Here is a 21695-nt window from a genome sequence, read left to right on the forward strand (position 1 = left end):
TAAAATGGTTGCTTGCAACATGTTTGCGTTTAGCATGTGCCCTTATTATCATTTATTTTGTTTCTAAATTAAGTATAAGCCAAAATTTAGCATTTATTAGTTATAAATATTCACATTTTCATCTACTCACAATATAGGAGCATCATCTGTTTTTGCTTGGACAGAAAGAATTGCTGTATGGAGTGTGGACATCATATTTTAATTGTCTACGCTGATCTTAAAATTGTTATTATAATTTTAAAGGATCTTATTTTACTTTTTCATGTACTCTTTTTCTTTTTTGAAAGGAAGTTTGAGAATTAGTTTTAGGAGTAAATAAGCCATTCAACTTAAAAAATCAAATGCACAGAATCTATTTTTGAGTACAAAACTAATAATTAACCTTAACAATAATTTAGTTTGAAAACTATAAAGTGTGTAGTCTGTAAGTAGTCATTAAATTATGGCTCATATTTATTCATCATCATTAGGCTCATATTTTTAAGTTAACTTTAACTCCTATATTCAGAAAACAATAAACTTGTTTAAATGTTAAAGTTCATATTTGATTCTTCATTTGTGTTTCTTAGATTGTAATACAGTGACACCTGGAACCACCTGCTTTTTGACCTAAATTAATAAGAATGAAATTTACCATCATAAAGGGGCAAAACATTTGTAACCAGACCACATTGAAAGCTTACGAAAAGAATTTTTTTCTTTCCAATTTTCTGTGCCTTTTTGAATTTCACCGAATTGGGGGAAAAAATGTATCAGAAGCTAACCTTAATCTTTAGTGGTGTTGGTCACCCGGAGAAACTAAAGGGCTTTTCTATTCTTCAAACAATATTAGTTTTTTTTGCTTCTGATGTTTTGAGGCAACTTTTTGAATACCCTTTCAATCATCATTGAAAAGGGACGCATTTCTTCTAGTTGTAATAGCTAATATTTTAATAGATTATTGCCCTTAAAATATTTGTTGAACTAAATCTGGCATTTCAGTAAAAAAATTTGTGAAGTATGTCAAAATGACTTATCTTTTCTTAGCAAGTTATTCTTATATTGAGATTGAACTGGGAATGTTTTAAAGACTGATTATGATACATTTTTACTATGGAAATTAATTGATTAAAACAACCTCCAGAAGCATGAAATAATGGACAAGAGTGAAGAGAAAGTTATTACTAATAACATTGAGAAAACTCTAACTTTTTCAGAAGCATTAAACTGTGCGCAAAATTTAATATATTATGTGTTTGATAAACAATCTGATATTTCTGAAAAGGTAATGGGTCTCTGTTTGTATTGAAAAATATTTGCTGCTGTAAATTAATTGTAACAGACATTGAACAACAATAAGGGGTTATTTTTGCAACAAATAAGCTAGTAAGTGTCATCATCATCATAGTTGGCCAGACAGCCCAATGTGGACCAATGCTTTCCTCCGTAACAACTTCCGATTTATCTTTGATCTCCAATTCTTTTCATTAATTGCAAGAAAATCCCTCTCCACCGAATCACACTATATCTATATAAATTACCAGACATATTTGATTTAATTTTGGTATTCTAATCATGATATATAATAGAAATGTTAGATGAAAGATGTGTGTTCTAAATTTTATTAATCTCATGTTTAAATTTTTAAAAGTCAATTCTAATAGTAATTGCAAATGTTTATGGTTAAAATTTGTCTAGTATTACTTCAGTTAATTCGTTTTTGATAAAGTTTTTCACAAATATACAAAAACAGTTAATTTAAAAAAAAAAGAGTTAATACAAATATTTTTATAGTTTTTGAAATTTTATAATATGCATGAAATATTAAAAATGAACTGAATTCTGTGTTTTGTATTTATTCTTAGTTTGTTCATTTGTCTGAAGTTTAATTAGTTCTTTTACTTATTTAATTTTTCTTTGAACTAAGATTATATATTGATAAAAATTATAGTAAGATTATTACTCGTGGAGTTAACTTCTAAATTGTTTAATTTATTTCAGATTTTATGATAAAACTAGAAATAATTGGAGTGAAGCTGATAGTTTCATTCATGTTAAAGGAAAATATGATTTGCTTCAAATCAATTTAGCTCCACAAGTAAGATAGTCATAATGATTTCTTTTCTATTTAAATATTGTTTTCTTTGCTTTTCCTTGTTAGTTTGTGTAAATGAAAATATAAAAACTTTAAATTATGTTTTTAAGAATTATGTTTTAAAAAGCGTTTTGTCACATTATGTGTCAACAATGCCAAATGCATTTTATTTATCTTAAAATGATTAATTTTTTTGTTAAAAGTTTTATTTAAAAATTGCTTTTAAAAATTTTAAAAATTATGTTTTGATTCATTAATAATTATAAAATACAATACAGTAGGGAACCAATTATCCGGAACGATCGGGACCATCGCTATTCCGGATAACTGATTTTTCCGGTTTTCTGAATCGCTACAAAAAGCCTTTTTTTTATTGTTAAACCCAACTAAAAAAAAAAAAAAATATTTGGAAATAATCTTAAAAAGAAGAAAAAACGATGAAGTAATACACTAATGATTATTTCCAAAATGATGGTAAGGTAAACATCTTTCAAAAAAGAAAGAAAAATTCTAAAATCTTATGAGGAAAAAAAACATTTTTTAAAAAAAATGGCGGGAAAATGTATTGAATTTCCTTCCGGTTTTTTGGTTTTCCGGTTTTCTGATTTCTGGATAACGGGTTCTGTACTGTATTTTTAGAGGTGTTAACATTACAGGTAAGAGTAAAAAAATATTTATCTTCAGTTTTTCTAAATGTCGTTATTTAAACAATATAACTTTTTGTTTAGAAATTATAACAGTTGTAGTTTAAGAATGAGACATTGAAGAAAACTTATTAAAAAATTAGAAAAAAAACATGGCAATCAAAGCTGACGTTTATTCTAATGTTTTATGCTTCTGTAATTTACTGTATTGTATATCATATATTTCTATTTATTATTGTATTTTTCTGGACCTGGGCAAAACTTTTGGGGTACAGAGAAAGCGAATTTTTTGATTTTTTTCTTAACTTTTCTGGATAGAAAAGGTTTTGCATTTTATGACAATTCAGGATTGGTACCCCCTGATGACGTCAGCTTTGATTGTCATGTTTTTTTTCCAATTTTTTTTATAATTTTTCTTCAATGTCTCATTTGTTTAATTCCTCTTGGTTTCTTTGCTGTTAAGCACATTTTTCCATTTGGATGTTTTAACCTTTTTAATTTATTTAATTTTTTTATTTTTGCAATAATATTGTGATTTCTTTTCATAATAGTAGTTTAAGAATGATATTCTGTAGAATAAATTATTGAAGCGTGCAAGAAAATTTTGTTGCTGGTATCTTTAGGAAATAACTATTTATTAAATTCTTTCATATTACAATGAATGTTAAATTGTATTGATTTTGACCATGAGACTGAATAAAAATATCAGCATTGTTAAAATAGTGTTGCGAATTGTCATTTTTTTTTTTTTTTTGAATTTTTAAAAAAAATATTCTTTGGGTTATCAAAATGTACAATAAAGTGCCATAAAAGATTGGTAGCATTTCTAAAGTAGAGTTGTTAGAAATGTTTTATTTTAATATACATTTTTGCTACAAAATAGCTATTTATATCTACATAAGTTTTTTAAAATTATATGTTTTATAAGTTACAAGTGTTGTGAGTCATTAAAATTTAAAGGAGTGCCATGTACACATTGAAGTTAAATCAAAATAACCTTCCACACAGCTTTAAGTATGAATGAGACAAACATATTTTCACAGTGATCTAAAACCCAAGTCCCTGTTTGATTTAGGATTTTTTGATATAGACAAAAAAAAAAATAAAAAACTGCTTATTGCCTACCTGCCAACTCTTATGGATTTTCCTGGAATTTATGTATACATTCATACATACATGTGTATATAAGGGGAGATATAGGCTCTACATTTAATTATTATATATATAATTTAATGTAGTTGACAAAATTTATACATTCATACTTGATTATTGTTTTAACAAATGTGATTTAAAATGATTTTGACTACCATAACATTTAAATAGTATAAGCATGTCTATGGATGGCCTGCTGACTCTCATATGGTGTTTTTAATTGTTGGTTAAATTTATATGAAGCAGCTGCTTACTAAGTAAATTCAATTGTAACTTCGCTACCACAAGAGAACTTAATTATGTAGAGGAGGCTTACAATGCTCTATATCTATTACTAAATCTATATCTAACATGTCTAATTGTAGTTTGGCTGAATGATTTGAGTCGTAATGGCCTTTCTTTACTAGTTTGTGCTGTCATTGTTTTCTTCCTATGTCAAAACATGAGTCTCTGTGACAGGTAAAATTAGATGTATATTGGTGTAATTTAAGTAAATTTATTTACGTATTAAAATGGATGATAGATGCGTTGTAATATTGTATAAGTACTTATATTTGGATTTGGATATAGTCATTATTAAAAATAGTTAATGATTGGATTTCATAATAAACAAATTAAGGCTGAAAATAGTATGAAAAGTAATTGAATTAAGGGGAATGTGATCGTTAAGGAAAGTGGTAGTACAATGCCATTGTGGGATAACAATAACCAAATAAGTTCAAAGGGTCACAAAGTGTGAGGTTTGAACAAATTGGATAAAATCACCAAATTTGGAAAAAGGGTGAAACTAAAATAAATTAAAGATAAATAAGACAAATTCATGCTACATGCTATATCCAAACATAAATATCTCATTCAATTCAGTTTAGTAATGTTTCCAAAGAGAGAGAAATAAATGCCCATGACAATAAAAAGGTACTCATCATGTACAGGAGGAAATTATAAAAGACAACCATCATGACAATAGAGACAAAGAAGCACACATTTTTAACTTCAGTTGAAGATTTATTTAAGAAAAACAAACTCGCGATATAATTAATGGAAAGACATCTTTGATACAATTTTTAACATTTGGAACACCTTTAATGGAAATGGGTGACAAGAGAATAAAGGAAACAAAAGGCGTCATGCATACAATTAAAATAAAGAAAATAAGAAATTCAACTATCGAAAAAGATATTCATAGAGAGAGAGTTAAAATTTAAGAGGGTTTTTAAAGTTAAAAAAATTAAAGGATGTTTTTAACTTAAAGAAATTGAATATGCTTATGGATTTAATGTAAAATAAAGGCTGAGAAAAAAAAGGATGTAAAAAAAGGTCCCCTCAATACAAACCAAGGTCCGCATCTCGGAGGGGAAAAAAAAGGTATCAGCGAGGAAGCGCAAAATAGAGAATGTGTTTCAGTCTCTTAAAACAATTTGTTAACTGGTGTAGGACCAGAAGTGAATAGCCAACTAAATTTAAAGAGAAGGAGAGTTTGAAAAATCAAAGGAAAGAGATCGATTAATTTAGCCCCCCCCAAAGAAAAGAAAGGCGGGTATAATTACCACGTTGACCATAAGGAAGGTCAAACAGAAAGTTAAACTAAATATAAGCTGCATAAAAAAACTAAAGTTTTAAGAAAATTAAGAGATTAGGTAAAATTAAAGATTAAATTGTCACGTTACACTAAGTGTAAATGTGTCAGTATCTTTCCTATTTGCTAACCATTTTGCCAACTAGCTATAACTTCCATTCCACCCATCAGTAAAACTTCAATGCCCACGGGGTTGTAAAATTTGTGTCCCCCCCTATATGACATCAAAAACTGAGCCTGTTAACATGCTTGCCAACCACATCTTTAAATATCTTAGTAAAAGAAAATTAACACTAGCTGATAAATTTATTCACAATTGCTAAAAAAATAAGAAGTTTTACTAATAAGCACATTGCTGAATAAGAAAGTGATTATGTCATTAAGCCAACACTTCTGTTAAATTCTGAACTTGGTTATTTGTTTCTAAAGGGGGAGGAGTATTTAAAGTCTGGATATATGCTTCAGGAATTCATTAAAATATTTACTTTTATATCAAAAATATATTTTCCTTTCCTAGATGAAGCTTTATTTTGGTTTATATCTTAATAAAACCTCAAAATCTATCATAACTAATTTTATATACTCTTTTAACAGATTTTTTTTCAAATTCTTTATTAGGAAATCCTTAGTACTCATATACATGTAGAACAGTTTTTGCTAATCAGTAAGTTAAATGTCACAAAATTCTGACTAAGGTTACCAACTGCTTTCAAAGTATTCAGGTTGAGCAATAATAAACCAGTGGTTTTAACTAAACATCACAACATAAGTAAAATATTGAAGTAATATTCTGTTGGCGAAATGGAGGTTGAATTTTATTATTTGATGTCACAAGATAATATGCTTTATCATTTAAAGTTTTCATCATTTACTTCATATTTATATTTGATTATTTTCACTGTCAAATTTCAAAATTTTATGCATTGTTTTATATCTATATGCATATATAATAGTGCAAATATTATTTCGGTCACTAATTAAAAATTCATTATGATGTTTTCAATATGTTTTGTTTATTTTGCCTATAAATTCATGCTAACCTTTAATGCTTTATTTTAATGTTTCAAGCAATATATCATTAATTATACTGAATTATTACCACCTAATTAGACAGCATAAATTTTTATTCTCACATTATGCCACAATAAAATATACTGTTTATGGTCTCTCTGAATTACATAGGCCTCCCACAAACTCAACTTAAAAATCAGGGAAATTTGTCCCTTGACTTTTCCTCACCTTATTTTTTCTTCAGGATATCTATTTTAGAAATTTTATATTTAAAATGAACAGAAAGGCCTTATCCTTGTAGTTTTATACTTTTCAAATAATATTTCTTAAAAGGAGATTTCTTGTTAAAGTAGTTCATTCAACTGAGCCTTATAAATAAAATTTATTTTACTCGGATATAAACATTAATTTGCTCATGTTTTATCATAATTCACTCTAAAATTTAAATTTTGAATTTGAGTCTACATATTTTTGTAATTTTTTTCCCCTTTAATTTGGTTTTATATTTCTACATTGTTATTTTATTACATTTTTCGATCTACTTTACTTGTTATTTCCATTGTTATTTATCTTGCTTTGTTATTCTTGTATTCTGCTATTTGTATACATTATTTTTATTGTTTTATCAAAGTGTATTTTGTTTGGATAAAGTTTGATCATTTTATAGTTAGTAATCAATTTCCTTCTTCTAAGTTTATTGCCCGATGCACCATTTATCATATAGCTTATAACACCATTCCTATGCATCTTTAATATTCATATTTTAAACACACAAACCCAATATACTAATTTGGAAATCCTATCTTTTTTCTGTTCATCAAAAAATTTACTTAAGGAGATGGAGGAGATAATCAGCATCTCAATACTCAATCAAATGACTGATTTATTTTTGATTGATTTTCGTTGCTTTAAGCATGATTTACATTTTAGATATCTCTTTTCTGTTACAGGAAGAAGCTAGAAAAATTGAAATCAAAACATTAAAATCCAGGCTAGCTAATGAACTTTTGGTAAATTACAGTTTCATTTATAAATTTTTATGTCGTATATGATTTTGTAAAATTTTTTGCATGCTTGAAATACCTGAAGGAATGTTTTGCATAAAAATTAATTTATTGATGGCAATGAAGGAATGCGCATAGTTGTTGTGATATTCCCAGTATAAATATTTTATTCATGTTTGTCCTGTTATTTTTACCTTTCCGTCTTGATATTCTTTATGACAATTTTTATGTATATTCAAACATCGAATCTTCTAGGAATACCAATGCAAACTTGAAAATAATCAATTTGAAGAATCAAAATATTTGGACTTTCAATTCAGCACTTTTTTATTTTAATTAATATTTTTGTAACAATTACAAAAATTACTAGTTTGAACTCAAGTGATGAATTCAGGGGTTATAGGCATATTTAGCTTTTTTTGCAAAAACATTAACAAATCTTGTAAGGTATAGTTTTGCATTTTCCCAATTATTGATTTTTCTTATTTTGAAAATGATTTATTTCTACCAGCAATACAGTAATCAGGGTCCACAGGTCAGAAAGAATCTGGAATTGTCAGGGAATTTTATTTTCACTCTAAAAAGCAGGGAATAGTCAAGGAAAGTTGCATTTTTTCCAAAAACCAGGAATATTCCTTCATTGTACCTGGAAAATAAGCAGTCTCAGAATTGTCAGTAACAGTAATCAGTTATAAAAATTCAAGTTAAATAATTCTAACATCTATTACAATTATTTTTTGTAAAAATTTCACAATTTAGTGCAACCTCTGTGCTTCCATCCTCATTCAATGATATTTTTTTGCTCACAAAATCTAATACAACATGTAAAAAATCTAAGTTTTCTAATAAAAATATATTACCTGTGGTGGCTTTAGTAATATATAAATTTCAATTTAATGTTTCGTCTTAGACCATTTGTGTGTCAGCAAAAAGTATATAAAAAGCTAATTTAAAAACAAAAATATTTTCTTCTGTACCATTTCACAAAATTGTGTTAGTTATTATCAATATTGTTCATAAGCTTCATAAAAGGTTATTATTGCCTAATCTTATTGGTAAGCCCTAAAGTTAAATGAATGATACAATATTTATCACCACTTGGGTATCTAGTTTGGTGAAAGAAAGTTTCCTTGAATGAGATAAATAAGTTTTGAAAAATACTTTTTTAATGAAATATTGAACTATTGATTTAATTTTTTTTTTTTGATTACTTGAAATAATTAAAATTTCTTTTTACTTATTTGGACTCAAATTCACACTTACTGCATGCTCTATTAACACAATAATTAACTAAATCATTGGGCTCAAAAACTGGTCATCTGCAGTAAATTTTCTATAGAAACTGCCTGTTTTTGTCTCATTGATTCATATAAACTACTAGACTTGCCTTTAGTATAACATAAACTACTGTATATAGATCTCTAAAAGCTTTTTTTTTTTTTGGAAGCACAAATATTTCCTTATTATCATTATTTTATTTATATTAATGTGTAAATTATTGTAACTTAGGCCCTCATGGAGTTAATATGTGATACCCGGAGAATGGAGGAATTTATGAAAGAAATGTGTTATGACTCTAATAAAACTCCTCTAGGTAAGTTTCATTCTGTTATTTTAAGTTGAGTGTGTTTACTTACTTGTTTAAAAAATGAGCTTCTTTGAAGAGTTAGAAAAAAACTCATAAAAATTGAATTGTTTCTATAAATTTTTAAGGAGCAAATCAAACTAAACTTTAAAAAAAAATTGATAAAATAAATTAATCCTGTATTCATGCAAAGAAAATGGCACAGAAGCTTATGATTAGAATTAATAGCAGCTCCGTGATCATAGTACTTAGAATGTACAAAGTCTTATAGGTTACTTTCTTTTAAATATTTGCATTTATTAGGTAACATCATTACAAGAAACTAATGTTTATCCATTTAAGTTTTGTAACTAAAGATGATAAAAATTCTAATTTTGTTATTTTGACTATAAAAACCATTTTCCTCCATTAATTTATCCAATAATACAACAGTTTTTCTTTCCTTTTTGTTGCTGTTATTGTAATAATTTAGATGACTATGCTGTAGAAAAAGGATTTAATTCCTGTAATTTTTTTCTTTTATGATCAAGCTGTTGGCAGTTTGTGACTGAGTGTTGGTGTTTTCTTTAATCCTATAGTTGGTTAAAATTTGCACTTATTTCTAACTATTGCACAGTGTTAGTTTTCAATGCATTATTTAATATCATGTTCGTTGAATTTGTTGGATAAGATTTTTTATTCCAGTAATACAATGCTAGAATTCATAATTAATATTCTATGAAACAAAAAAAAATTGTGTTTTGTGCATCAGTCCAATTGGAAATGGACTGATGCACAAAATAAGTGTGTGAAAAGTCCATTAATAAGTGTGTGAAAATTGGTGCTTTTGAGACTTCTAAGTTTTATGGTGCAGTTTTTATCACATATTTATTTTTATTTTCATATTTATGTATATGTAATGCCTATGAAATATGCTTCAGAAGAAAAATTTAATTGACATTAATACACACCTTTTTAAATATATCTTGAGAGGAAGTTGTAACTTCTGTTACTGGACAACATCACTTAATTTACAACAAATTATACTTCATCAAAATATAAATGTTTATATATTACCTCAGCATTAGTCCTTTGTTCAATATATTTTTTTTCTCAACAAAATACCAATAATAACAATTCATAATTAAAATAACATGTAACCTCTTATAAGAACTTTTCTAGCACAAACTTTGCTATCACAATTTTTTAAACATAATAATTAATTTTTTAAATATAATAATTTAAATATAATTTTTTAAATATATTTTAAATATAAAATATTCTGTGTTATAGTTAAAGAACATTAAGAAAAAATTGAATAAAGTACCTTTATTCTGAAAGTAGTTAAAATTAGAAGCAGCAAGGAATCATAAATTTATTTCTCAAACATATCAGAATAAGAGAACTTATAAAATTTTCTGTCTTCTTTTTAACTATTCTCAGCATTGGATTTAAATAGCATTTAAATCAGCATAGCATTTAAATTTGTTCATAATTTATGTAAATTATATCAGTTTCATTTGCTTCATACAATATTGTATTTTTGCATGCATTCATTAACATTGCCTGAATTTCATCCTCATATTTGTAATTATATTGTGTCACTGCAACATAAAAATATTTAATTCTTTTCTAAGAATTTAATAAGTAAAAATGTTCCTTTGATTATCTTGTTTGCTTTGTCTTCCATATTGTCATCCTCAACAAAGGCAAATCCAGATGCTTCTAAATGTTTTCTTTATAATCTAAATTTGCGAAATCACTTCTGTTGTTTTCTGTTTCTTAGACTTTTTTTTATCATTATGTAGAATTTCCATGCAAATTTTTTTTATATTTAAGACATAAATCATGGTATTCCCTTGCTGTTAAATATTGCTATTCCTAAGCAATTAACAGCCTTATATTGAAAGGTATCAACTTTATTTGTTGCAACTATCTGGAGAATTATTGTTGTACTCTATAATGGTTAAATTACATCTATGCCTTGTTTGTCAATCCTAATTACTTTTGCTTTTGAATTCTCCTTTACTTGTTTCATACATCTGATGTGCAGCAATGATATATGTCCAAAAACAACAAAATTTTTTGCTTTTTCCCTTAAGAGTTGCCCTCACATCAGCTAGCCCTAAACTAACAAACTTAAATGGTATTAAAGTAAACCTTTTTTCTTTCTTTCCAATGAGCTGCACAATTGATCTTGCCGATGAGCAGACCTAGTGCGTTCTCCAGAGGTGGTATCCACTTTTCAGGACCACCACAATGGGTGAGATACTGTTGGTCATGTTAATTTGGACGTCTAGTTTCTGCCACACTAGATGGCAGCACCGAGACTCTATTTGGATGCTAAAGTGCACTTGGAATTTAATTTTGCCGGAAATGCCAAGAGCCAATGAGGCACGCCAGGGATCTTTTACTTGCCGCATAATCATATAACATGGCCGCTGAGGATTTTCTGCATCCCGAAAATCTGGTGTCTGGGCCGGGGATCGAACCCGCAGACTTGGGCTCAGAAGGCCGACGACAAACCAACTGCTCCACTCAGCCACTGGGGGTGGCTGGGTGGCACAGTAAAGTAAACCTAAAGAAAAACAAAACAAAGGAACCTTAAAAATTTAGGGTGCTTGGAGAGTGTTGGGGCTTGGATTATCCCAGATCTAGGCTAGAATAAGACTTAATGTACCATAAAGTAATTCAGTAAAGTGCTGTACCAAATTTTTCTTCTTTTTTTTTTGCATTAAGTCTTTAAATACCATATATAAATAAATCATTTCATTAATCAAGAAAGTAAATAGTTTGGTCTAACAGAATATTTAGCAAGTTTGCGGAAAATTGAATATTTGGTGCATTCTTAGCAGTGAAATATAAAAATTTCTTCTATTTAATTTTTCAATGTTTTTTCTTTCCTAAATTTCTTAGAATTCTTTTTAATTTCTTTTTATCCTAAAAACAATTTTTTACCTTATTTTAAAAAATTCCTTATTTTCAAAAAATTTGTCAAAAAATAACTTATACCTTAGACTTTGAATTAAGAAAATCCAATTACTTTTTTTTTTCTTCTTCTTCTTCGCCAGCACTACAGCCTAGTGCAGGCCAAGGCTTTCTCAATTAGCTGCCTCCAGGCAGGGTGACTTTAAGCTAGATTTTTCCACCCGTTTATTCCCAACAATTTTAAGTCCTTCTCAACACTGTCCAACCATCTTGTAGCTGGTCTCCATCTTCTAGTTCTTCACCACATTGATATTTTCCTATAATTTTCGTAACATATGGAAGAAGTCTATGAAATAGGATGATGGAAAAGATCTTAAAACCCACATTCGAAAGTGTAATGCCTTAGTAGTTGTGACAGTCCAGCTTGTCTCCCTTTTTATGGATGGTGAAAATCAAGCCCTCTTCCTACTCAATGGGCATCTGTTCTTAGATCCACACATCACAAATGACCTTTAAAAGCTCATTGTTCAACTCCGGTGCATTTACATTAAATAGTTCGGCCTTAATGCCGCCTGGGCCAGGGGCTCTATATTTCTATTCAGTTTTTTAAGAGTATACTCCAGTTCACACAATGTGGGTACATCAGCATCTTGTATTTGCGCATGAGTATCTGATATTTCAACATAAACTTTTTCAACGGAGCCATCGTTGCCAAACAGCACATCTTTAAAATGTTCCCGCCATCTTTTCATTGTCTCTGTATTGTTACATGTTAGTTCACCATTTCTCTTTCTCAGTGTCACAGTTCTACTTTTTTTAAGCTACATAAAAGAAAATTACTTTATTTAAGCTGATAATTGTTTGAATTTTAGTTTAAATCACTAATATCTGCCTCAAAGTCCTAAAAATGCAAAATCAATCTCACTTTGAAATCTGAGCTCTTGTAATCAAAATTTGATTAAAAAAATATGAGTAAAATAATTGTATATAAATTTATAACTAGTTTCAATGTCTTTTCCATAGAAACAGATACTTGCATTTCTGTCCTAATTAAAGGCACATTAATGTGCTCTCAAACTAAGTTGAATGCAATTCAGTTTAAGTTTATTTAGTTTTAATTGTGTGGAAAACTTTGCTTAAGTGTCAATAACTTACAATTATTTTGTTTTTGAGATAAAAAGTATATATCTAGTAAATATTTAAAAAAAAGAAAAGAAAATGAAATGAATAAATTATTTTTTCTTTTAAAGGACAATTAACTTCTCAACAAGTGAAAATGGGTTACGCTGCTTTGAATAAAATTGCAGTAATTCTTCAACGAGGTGGAAGTAGCAATGAACTAGTGGCAGCTTGTAATGACTTTTACACAAAAATTCCTCATAACTTTGGGTTTGTATTATAAAATAAAATTCAAGATCTTTTAATTTTTCTTTTTTGATGTCTTTCTGTAATTATAAAATAATTAAAATTATTTCATTTAAGCTTTACTTTCTTCCTTTAATTAAATTTTGATTTATTATTGATATCATGTTTTTTAATGCTTTAGCAATCAAAGTAGTTAGTTTTAATCTGTATTAAAATTCTAGCTTTTAGTATGGCAATTAAACTTATTTAAATTATTCCTATCTGTAAATTATTAGAAAATTGTATTCTAAGCAATATTTTTACTATAAAAATTTTATTTAAATTTTAAGGATTTTATTATTCTGTTATTTAAAGCTTCCAACTGAAAATACTCTTTACTTGAACAACCCATTTTTATAATGAAATAAGTAATACTTCAATGAATTTGGTAACATTGAGGATTCTAATACTAAACTTATTTTTTACTGTGGAAACTCTTCAAATCCTAACTATTAATCTTAAAATATTCTAAAAGACATGATCAGGGAAATACTACATCATCTTGCATTAACAAAAATTCCTTTCTTTCTTCCTTCCTATGTTCAAAAATTAGATAACAAGTCCTAAATACATTTCTGAATTCTTTTTCTAAATACAGTAAAACCTCGCTAAGTCGTCACTCAAGGGACCGAACATTTTTGACGACTTAAGCGGAGTGACGACTTAAGTGGAGTTAGAAATTTCTTTAAAAAAACAAAAAAACATTGAAATTTTTTAATGGACTGCAGTAGGATTCGTTGAGAAAAATTAGATTTTTAGAATGTAATACACATGCAAATAAATGTGTAGGAAAGGAATACAAATACTTTTGTATAGTTACCACTTTTTATTTTTATTTCTGAGCATTAAAATAGCTTAACATAGTAAATTGATGCAGGAATTGTTGATTGCTGTTAACCTTCTTTTCCAATATCATCAGCGCCTTGAAATCTTCCTCTGTTGTGCCTTCAATTGATGTTAAATATCGTCTAACTTTCTCTAAGGCTTCTAATGTTTCAGTCTTGCTGGGCGGAATTCCACACGAATTCTCATCATCACTATCCTCACTGGAACTGTGTTGTTTTTCATCTAAAAATTCTGAAGTTAAATCTTTTACAGTTGCTTGTGAACAAATAGCGATGCCATTGTCAATATCGACAAATGCATTTACGTCATTGACACTGCAACCTTTTTCATTAACAACTTGTAGCAAATTTTCTAATGGCTCGGGGTCGACTTCTTCACTGAGGATATCTTTGAATTCTGCATTGGCTACAAATCCCGCGTGTCTGAAGCAATTAAAAACAGTTTGCATAGAAACTGAGCTCCAACTTCTATGCACATAATTGATCGCGTCTAAAACGGAAACTTCAAACTTTTCATTTTTATCCAATGCTTTTATCAGGTCTTTTACTAGCATTTTTTTGTACTTTCTTTTGAAGTCCCGAATTATCCCTTGATCTAATGGCTGAAGAAGTGCAGTAACATTTGGAGGAAGGAAAATGATTTCAATAGCTTTTAAGCTTTCGGGCTGACTATGGGCTGTGCAATTATCGACAATAAGGGCAACTTTTCTCTTTTGGGGCGAAAACTGGGAATCCAATTTACGGATATGCCATTCCCAAATCGTTGTAGTGATCCATGCATTTGAATATGCTTCATATTCAACTGGCAGAGATTTAACGTTTTTAAAACAGCGTGGCCTTTTGCTCTTGCCTATCACTAGTGGTTTAAGCTTTTCATTTCCATTCATATTCGCTCCCAGCAAAAGTGTTAGACGTTGCTTGCTAGCTTTTCCAGTGGTGCATTTTTCGCCCTTAAACGATAGAGTTTTATCAGGCAAAAGACGATAAAATAAGCCTGTTTCATCTAGATTAAAAACATTTGAGGCATCAAACCTGGATAAAATGTCCTTGAGAACACTATTCCTCCAATTTTCTATAGCATCACCATCAACAGCTGCGGCTTCCCCACAAATCGTTTTAAAAGAAAGATTATTTCTGTCCTTGAAACGCTCCTGCAAACCATTGCTGCAATGGAAATCTTCTATGTTCAACTCCTTAGCAATTTCCATCGCTTTTTCTTTAAGAATGACAGAAGAAATAGGCACATTTTGCGATCTTGCATGCTTTAACCATCGAACTAAAATCTCCTCGATCTCGTCAAACTTTGATTTCCTCATTCTCTTTCTATTGTCTTTGCAGTCTGCTTCTTCAATGGTTTGCTTTGATGATAGAATATCACTTAAGGTAGTTCTCGGAATATTGTGTTCTTTGGCAAAAGCTGTTTTTGAAACATTTGACTTTTCAAAAAGTGCAATTAAGTCCTTTTTTTCTTTAAGAGATAACGAGGTAAGTTTTCGTTTTCCCGGCATTTTGAAACGTAATCAAATCACAATCTTGTAAGAAAATAAAATGGCCCTTATAGCGGGGCTTACTCGCTATGAAATGAAGTCCCACTAAAGTACGTACAATAAAGAAAAACGTCTACACTCGACTGAGTCGGAGCAAGAAGTGAGAACTTCGAACGATTGGCATGCAAAATTCCAAGAATCCAAATCCCCTAAAAGGAAAGGAATGCTCACAGCTGTATAGCGAACTTCGTGGGTGGTCAGAAATTCCTCGATATTCTTAAAGTGAAAGGGGCGGGTCTGAAAAGATAACAGTATACAAAAGTGCAAAAAAAGGTAGGTTTGCCATTTTTTTGGGGTGACGAGTTTTTCGGAGTAGAGTTAAATTCGATGACGGGTAAAAGAGGGTTATTTTACATTATTGTCTATGAGGCTTAGTCGGACCACAGGAAAACGACGACTTACGCGGAGTAACGACTTATCAGGGTGACGACTTAATGAGGTTTTACTGTAATATACTTATACACTGTTTGCGCAAAAGTCAGTTTTTTTTAATGATATCATAAGAGTGCCATTCTGTCCACCAGGAAATGAAAATTTTATTTAATTTTACAATTTCAGGTGCTTCAGATATGAAATCATTGTCTGTTGCTATAAAGTTATGGTCATCGATTAAAGTATTGCATACTAATACACCTTCAATCTTCTAAGTATTTTTTTAAACATAAATCTTTTTTTTAAATATAATAGTTAAAAGTTACTCAAGTCAGCACTCAAGTAATACATAATATTCAAGTGTTTAATAAAAAATATAAATCTTATATATATTTTTTGTGCTTTAGAAATAAATTGCAAATTTAGTTTTGTTTATCTATTACAGTGTTTAGATACTATGGTGTTAACTGTGTATTTGTTATTACATTACAGTATAATTTACTAATGAAAGTGTAAATTTACTAATGAAATTAAGTTTTATTTTGATTTGATTATTTGTAGCATGAAGAGACCACCTATAATTAGAACATCAGAGGAGCTTGATCAGAAACAAGAAATGTTGGAAGTATGCATTTTGATTTAATTTACCAATTTAAATTAAGATGTTATATTTATCAATAAGCTAATTTTTTAATATTTATTTGTTATCAGAGAGATAATATTTAGTAAAATTTTTTTCAGGCCTTGATCAATATTCGTGTAGCTATGAAGGTCATGAATGATGAGACAGATGCTACTGCTCATCCATTAGACAGATACTATAAATCATTAAATTGTTCTCTTAATCTAGTAGAACCAGATTCTCTTGAATTTAAGGTTTGCATGATTTATAAAGTTTTATTAGTATTAGATTTTTTACAAAAGTAAGGATATGTATATCAGGTATACCAACTGCTAAATTAGATATAGTATAATAAGACAAAATGTTAAAATCTTTCGCCTTTTTAATTGATTACAAATCACCTAAATTTTAGTGAATCCTCTCCTACTACACATTATTTCACATCAAAAATATGTATTTCATTAGTATAAATATATTTTTTCCTTATTTAAAATTTTGATTCCACCATTAATGCATTGAATCTCACTTAATTGTGTTTTTAAAAAATTTCCCAGAATTGTTTGTCATTCATATTGATAAAAACACCTGGTATACCTGATATGTTCTTTGTGGTTGACTAAGTATATGCTTATTCATGCAAATGCAGTAACAAACCCTATTTATAGTTGAATAATTATTGACTTGTCTGATTTAAAAAATGATTGATTTTAATCATATTATAGAATTTGTCTTGAACTTCTTTGCAAGTTTAAATGTTGATATGAGGGAATATTAATTGATTGGTACTTGTTATTTTTCTAAATGAAACAGTACTATAAGAATTTTTTATAAATTGATCTTATTTTATTATGAGTTGATTGATCCATTAACGGAATTACACTAGAAACTGTTACAACTTTCTGACGAAACAAAGCAAAACTTTGAAATAAAAAATATATTAAGGGTAGATTTCAAATTTGAATGCATTTTGGTATCCGACAATAGAATATTTTTTATTACTTAATTTTATAGTTTATTAACTTAGATATTTGAAATTTCCAAAAATACATACGATTAATAATTATTGTGTATAATATTTTAAAAAAAATTCTTTTTCTTTTTTTTTAATCTTTCGAAAATTTTTAATAAGTAAAAAAATTTCAAAACACTTATGTAATTTAAAAAATTCATTTATAATAATTTAAGAAAACATATTTGAATTTTTTTAACTTCTTGGTACATATTGTTTTGTGTTGTACAAGAGAAGTGTTTGGTCAGTTACTGTCAGGTCTGTTGTTAAAGATGATCATTTTTTTAAAAATTTCTCAGTAGAGGATACTACAACTTTTTAATATTGCCTTCGTGATTCAGTATCTGGGAACAATCATTTGAAAAAAAAAAATCTTAAGGTGAAAGATAACTTTTGAATTTTTTTAGATTTTCTCAAGGTGTATTTTTTATGTTGTCCATTCTGTTACCAATTTTTTGAAGTTAATTAGTGAAGCTTAATTACCTGCTTGTTATATACAATTTAAGCCTGTGAATTATATAAGAGCCATGGCATCTTAAGCCTAAAATGTTAACATTACGGCGAAAAAAAATTTAATTATGTAAAATTGTTTAGCCTTTTACTTGTCTAGTCACCTGTTGATCTATATTCTTTAGCCTAATTATGATTTATAAGATATCCCACAAGTCTAAAGTTTCTTCAAACTTGATATTCACTATTAAAACATCTGCAAGGCACGTATAAGAATCGATATTAATCACCAACAATGATCCATTATAATTTTATTTTTAAATCTATTTCAATTTCTAAAATGCCTCAAATTTGAAAATTATTCAAGCGTATTTTATTATTCTTTTATGATAAAATTTGTCTTTACTTTAATTAAGTAGTTAATTATTTTTTTTTTTAAATTTGTTTGCTTTTTTTAAAAGTTGTCTGTTATCTATGTGTATATTGTACAAAAAAATTGCTGGATCTTAATCTAATAGTGCACATTTGGGATTCCATACAAAGACGGCTCAGAGTTTAACCACTTGCGCTGGCAAAAAAAATCACTGGTGTGTGTACCAAAATGGTCCAGTATAACTCGCTGGCAGTGCGCACTGTGCAATGCGTGTTTCAACACCCATTTCTTAGGAATAAGATCAATTTCACAATCTTCATTTATGTATTCTTCCTCGTCATCAGAAAAAATTCTTCGTCGGTTTCAGAGTGGAAAAATTATTTCATCAAAGTCACTATCATTACATCGTGTTTTATTTTTCTATTGACATTTGTCAAAATGATGTCGTTAACGTCACTTTTGCTTTCCATTTTAGAATGTGGGTTAAATACACAGTCCAGTCACATTAATAAGACCACCTGTCAAAAGTCAGAATAACCACCTTTGGCAGAGTGGACCGCTGCGAGACGTGCAGAAGGAGAGTCAATTAGGTTTCTGAAGGTGTTCACTGGGATGTTGAGTCATGCTGACTCCAGTGCCGTTGCCAGCTGCGCTAGATAACGCGGTTTATGATCCATGGCGCGAACAACCCGATCGAGGTGGTCTCACAGATTCTCGATTGGGTTTAAATAAGGTGAGTTTGCTGGCCAGGGGAGTACGGTAAATTCATCCTGGTGCTCTTCGAACCATGCACACACACTGAGCTTTATGACACCTCGCATTGTCCTTCTGGTAGATGGCATCATTCTGAGGAAAAATCAATGGCATGTAGGGGTGGACATGGTCCGCAAGGACATATGCGTACTTGTGCTGATCCATCGTGCCTTCCACAATGATGAGTGCACCCACTGATAGCCAGGAAAACATTCCCCAAACCATAATGCTCCTCCTCCAGCCTGCAGCCTTCCGGCAATTATTGCAGGATGTTTGCTTTCATACGTTTCACGCCGTATAAGCCAACGTCCATCTGTCCGATGGAGCATAAAACGTGATTCATCGGAAAAAGTCACCTGTTGCCACTCTGTGGACGTCCAGTTACGGTACTGGCGTGCTAATTCCGGCCTTCGTCACTGATGAACAGCAGTCAGCATAGGTGCAATAACCAGGCTTCTGCTGCGGAGGCCCATGCGCAGCAACGTTCGCTGAACCGTTGTTGAGGATACAATCTTGGTAGCCCCTTGGTTCATCTGGGCGGTCAGTTGCTCAACAGTTGCACGTCGATTCGCCTGAATGCATCTTCGTAACCTTCGTTCGCCTCTGTCATCTATGGCCCGTGGTGCACCACATGTGCCACGCCGCTTGTTTTGCATAGTGCCATTTTGCTAGGAACGGTATACTTTAACCACGGCGGCATGCAAACAGTTCACAAAATCAGCCGTTTCCGAAATGCTTTCACCCTTGGACCGAAAACCAATAATCATGCCCTTTTGGACGTCGGATAAATCGCTACATTTCTGCATTACGCCAACGATTTAAATGCTTTCCGATGCCCTAGGACATACTATACATAAACTCCACTGTGATGTGCTGCCACCTGCCTTTTGTGATTGGTTATTTCACGTTGTTGTCGAAAGTAGGTTGTGGTCACATTAATGGGACTGGACTGTGTATTTATAACTGTACGCTATGCAGTGCACTGATGATCTGTCCTCTGACAACAATTCCACCTGACGTGCCGCGCATGTCGTTTTTGTTTCTGTAACAATTACATGATGACGTAAATATCACGTCGGCGGCGGTTCTGTGACAAAAGCATTGTGACGTGCGTGGCAAGTTTTTCCAGCGCAAGTGGTTAATCGCTACCATGATGGAATATCTTGACTTTGCGTGATCACTGGTTCGATATTTGGTATGACCTGTCTCCAGCTGTCTATCAGGAACTCCTATTATACATGCCTAAATAATGAGTTGTAGCTGTTTTGAACGCCAAAAGTGGCACAATACGTTATTGAGTAGGTGGTCATAATGTTTTGGATTTTAAGTGTATATATATATATATAATCTACGTGGAACTAAGTCATTTATAAATCTGCTTGAATATTTTATTTCTTGCTTTCTGGTGTGCATCATTACTACTTTTTAATACTTTAAATGTGGAATCTTTTAGGAAATTCAAAAATGTCTTCTAGAAACCCATGGACCCACCCATAATTCTTATGAAATGGAGATAGTTAGCATTTTTAAATGTTTTAAACCTCATGAAGAAAAAGCTTTTATAAATCATGAAAATAAACTTTTATTGTGGCATGGATCTAGGATTATAAATTGGCTTGGAATTTTGAAAGATGGACTTCGAATTGCTCCACCAGAAGCTCCAAAAACCGGCTATATGTTTGGTAAAGGTATATACTTTGCTGATGTGAGTAGCAAAAGTGCCAATTATTGTTATGCTACAAAGAAGAAAAATGAAGGTCTTCTCATCATGTGTGAGGTAGAATTTGGTACCATTCTTTCTTTTCGTTTTATTATAATAAGTTCTATAAATAAGTCGGTTTAAAATGCACCTAGAAGATTTTTCTATAAAAATAATTTCATTATATTATGTCAAAAAGCACTGTCAGATAATTGGTTCTTAATTTTTATTTCATTGAAAGGGAAATAGACTTTATAGTTGAGTTCTTACTTTGGCATGATAGGGTACAACTTTTTTTGTCCACAACTGATTTTCTTGTTTTAAAGAAAAATTTGCACCTCTCAATGACTTTTGCAAGACACAAGATGGACTTTTATTTGTAATTGGAAAAAATATCTTAAGAACGGCATAAAATATCCATGTCTATCATCAATAATTCTCAATTCCTTCTTGAATGAGTTCGCTTGCGAACAGAACTGTATAGTTGCCCATATGCTTACTGCATGAATTTATGTAAATTTATTTTAATATTTAATATACATTTTTGTTTCAATGGTACTTTTAGTTCACCAATATATAATAGTGCATATTCTGATAATTATTTTACTAATTTATGCACATTTTCATGGCATCCATTATTATATCATAAAGCATTTTTTTAGGCTACA

The 21695-nt window shown here is 29.9% G+C and overlaps 1 protein-coding gene across 2 annotated transcripts in view; it reads left to right on the forward strand.

The window, feature by feature from the left end:
- Positions 1–21695, forward strand: part of LOC107443764 (poly [ADP-ribose] polymerase 2) — a 46232-nt gene that overhangs the window by 14701 nt on the left and 9836 nt on the right. Inside the window, exons 4-10 of one of the 2 annotated variants that reach the window (XM_016057730.3) lie at positions 1981–2077; positions 7408–7467; positions 8971–9055; positions 13204–13342; positions 16683–16746; positions 16863–16997; positions 20782–21105. In XM_016057730.3, coding sequence (XP_015913216.2) covers positions 1981–2077; positions 7408–7467; positions 8971–9055; positions 13204–13342; positions 16683–16746; positions 16863–16997; positions 20782–21105 — 904 coding nt within the window. The remainder of the gene's footprint in view (positions 1–1980; positions 2078–7407; positions 7468–8970; positions 9056–13203; positions 13343–16682; positions 16747–16862; positions 16998–20781; positions 21106–21695) is intronic. The other variant, XM_071187960.1, reaches the window with a different exon arrangement.

Source organism: Parasteatoda tepidariorum, chromosome X1 (genome assembly GCF_043381705.1).
Source record: "Parasteatoda tepidariorum isolate YZ-2023 chromosome X1, CAS_Ptep_4.0, whole genome shotgun sequence".
Taxonomy (NCBI): Eukaryota; Metazoa; Arthropoda; class Arachnida; order Araneae; family Theridiidae; genus Parasteatoda; species Parasteatoda tepidariorum.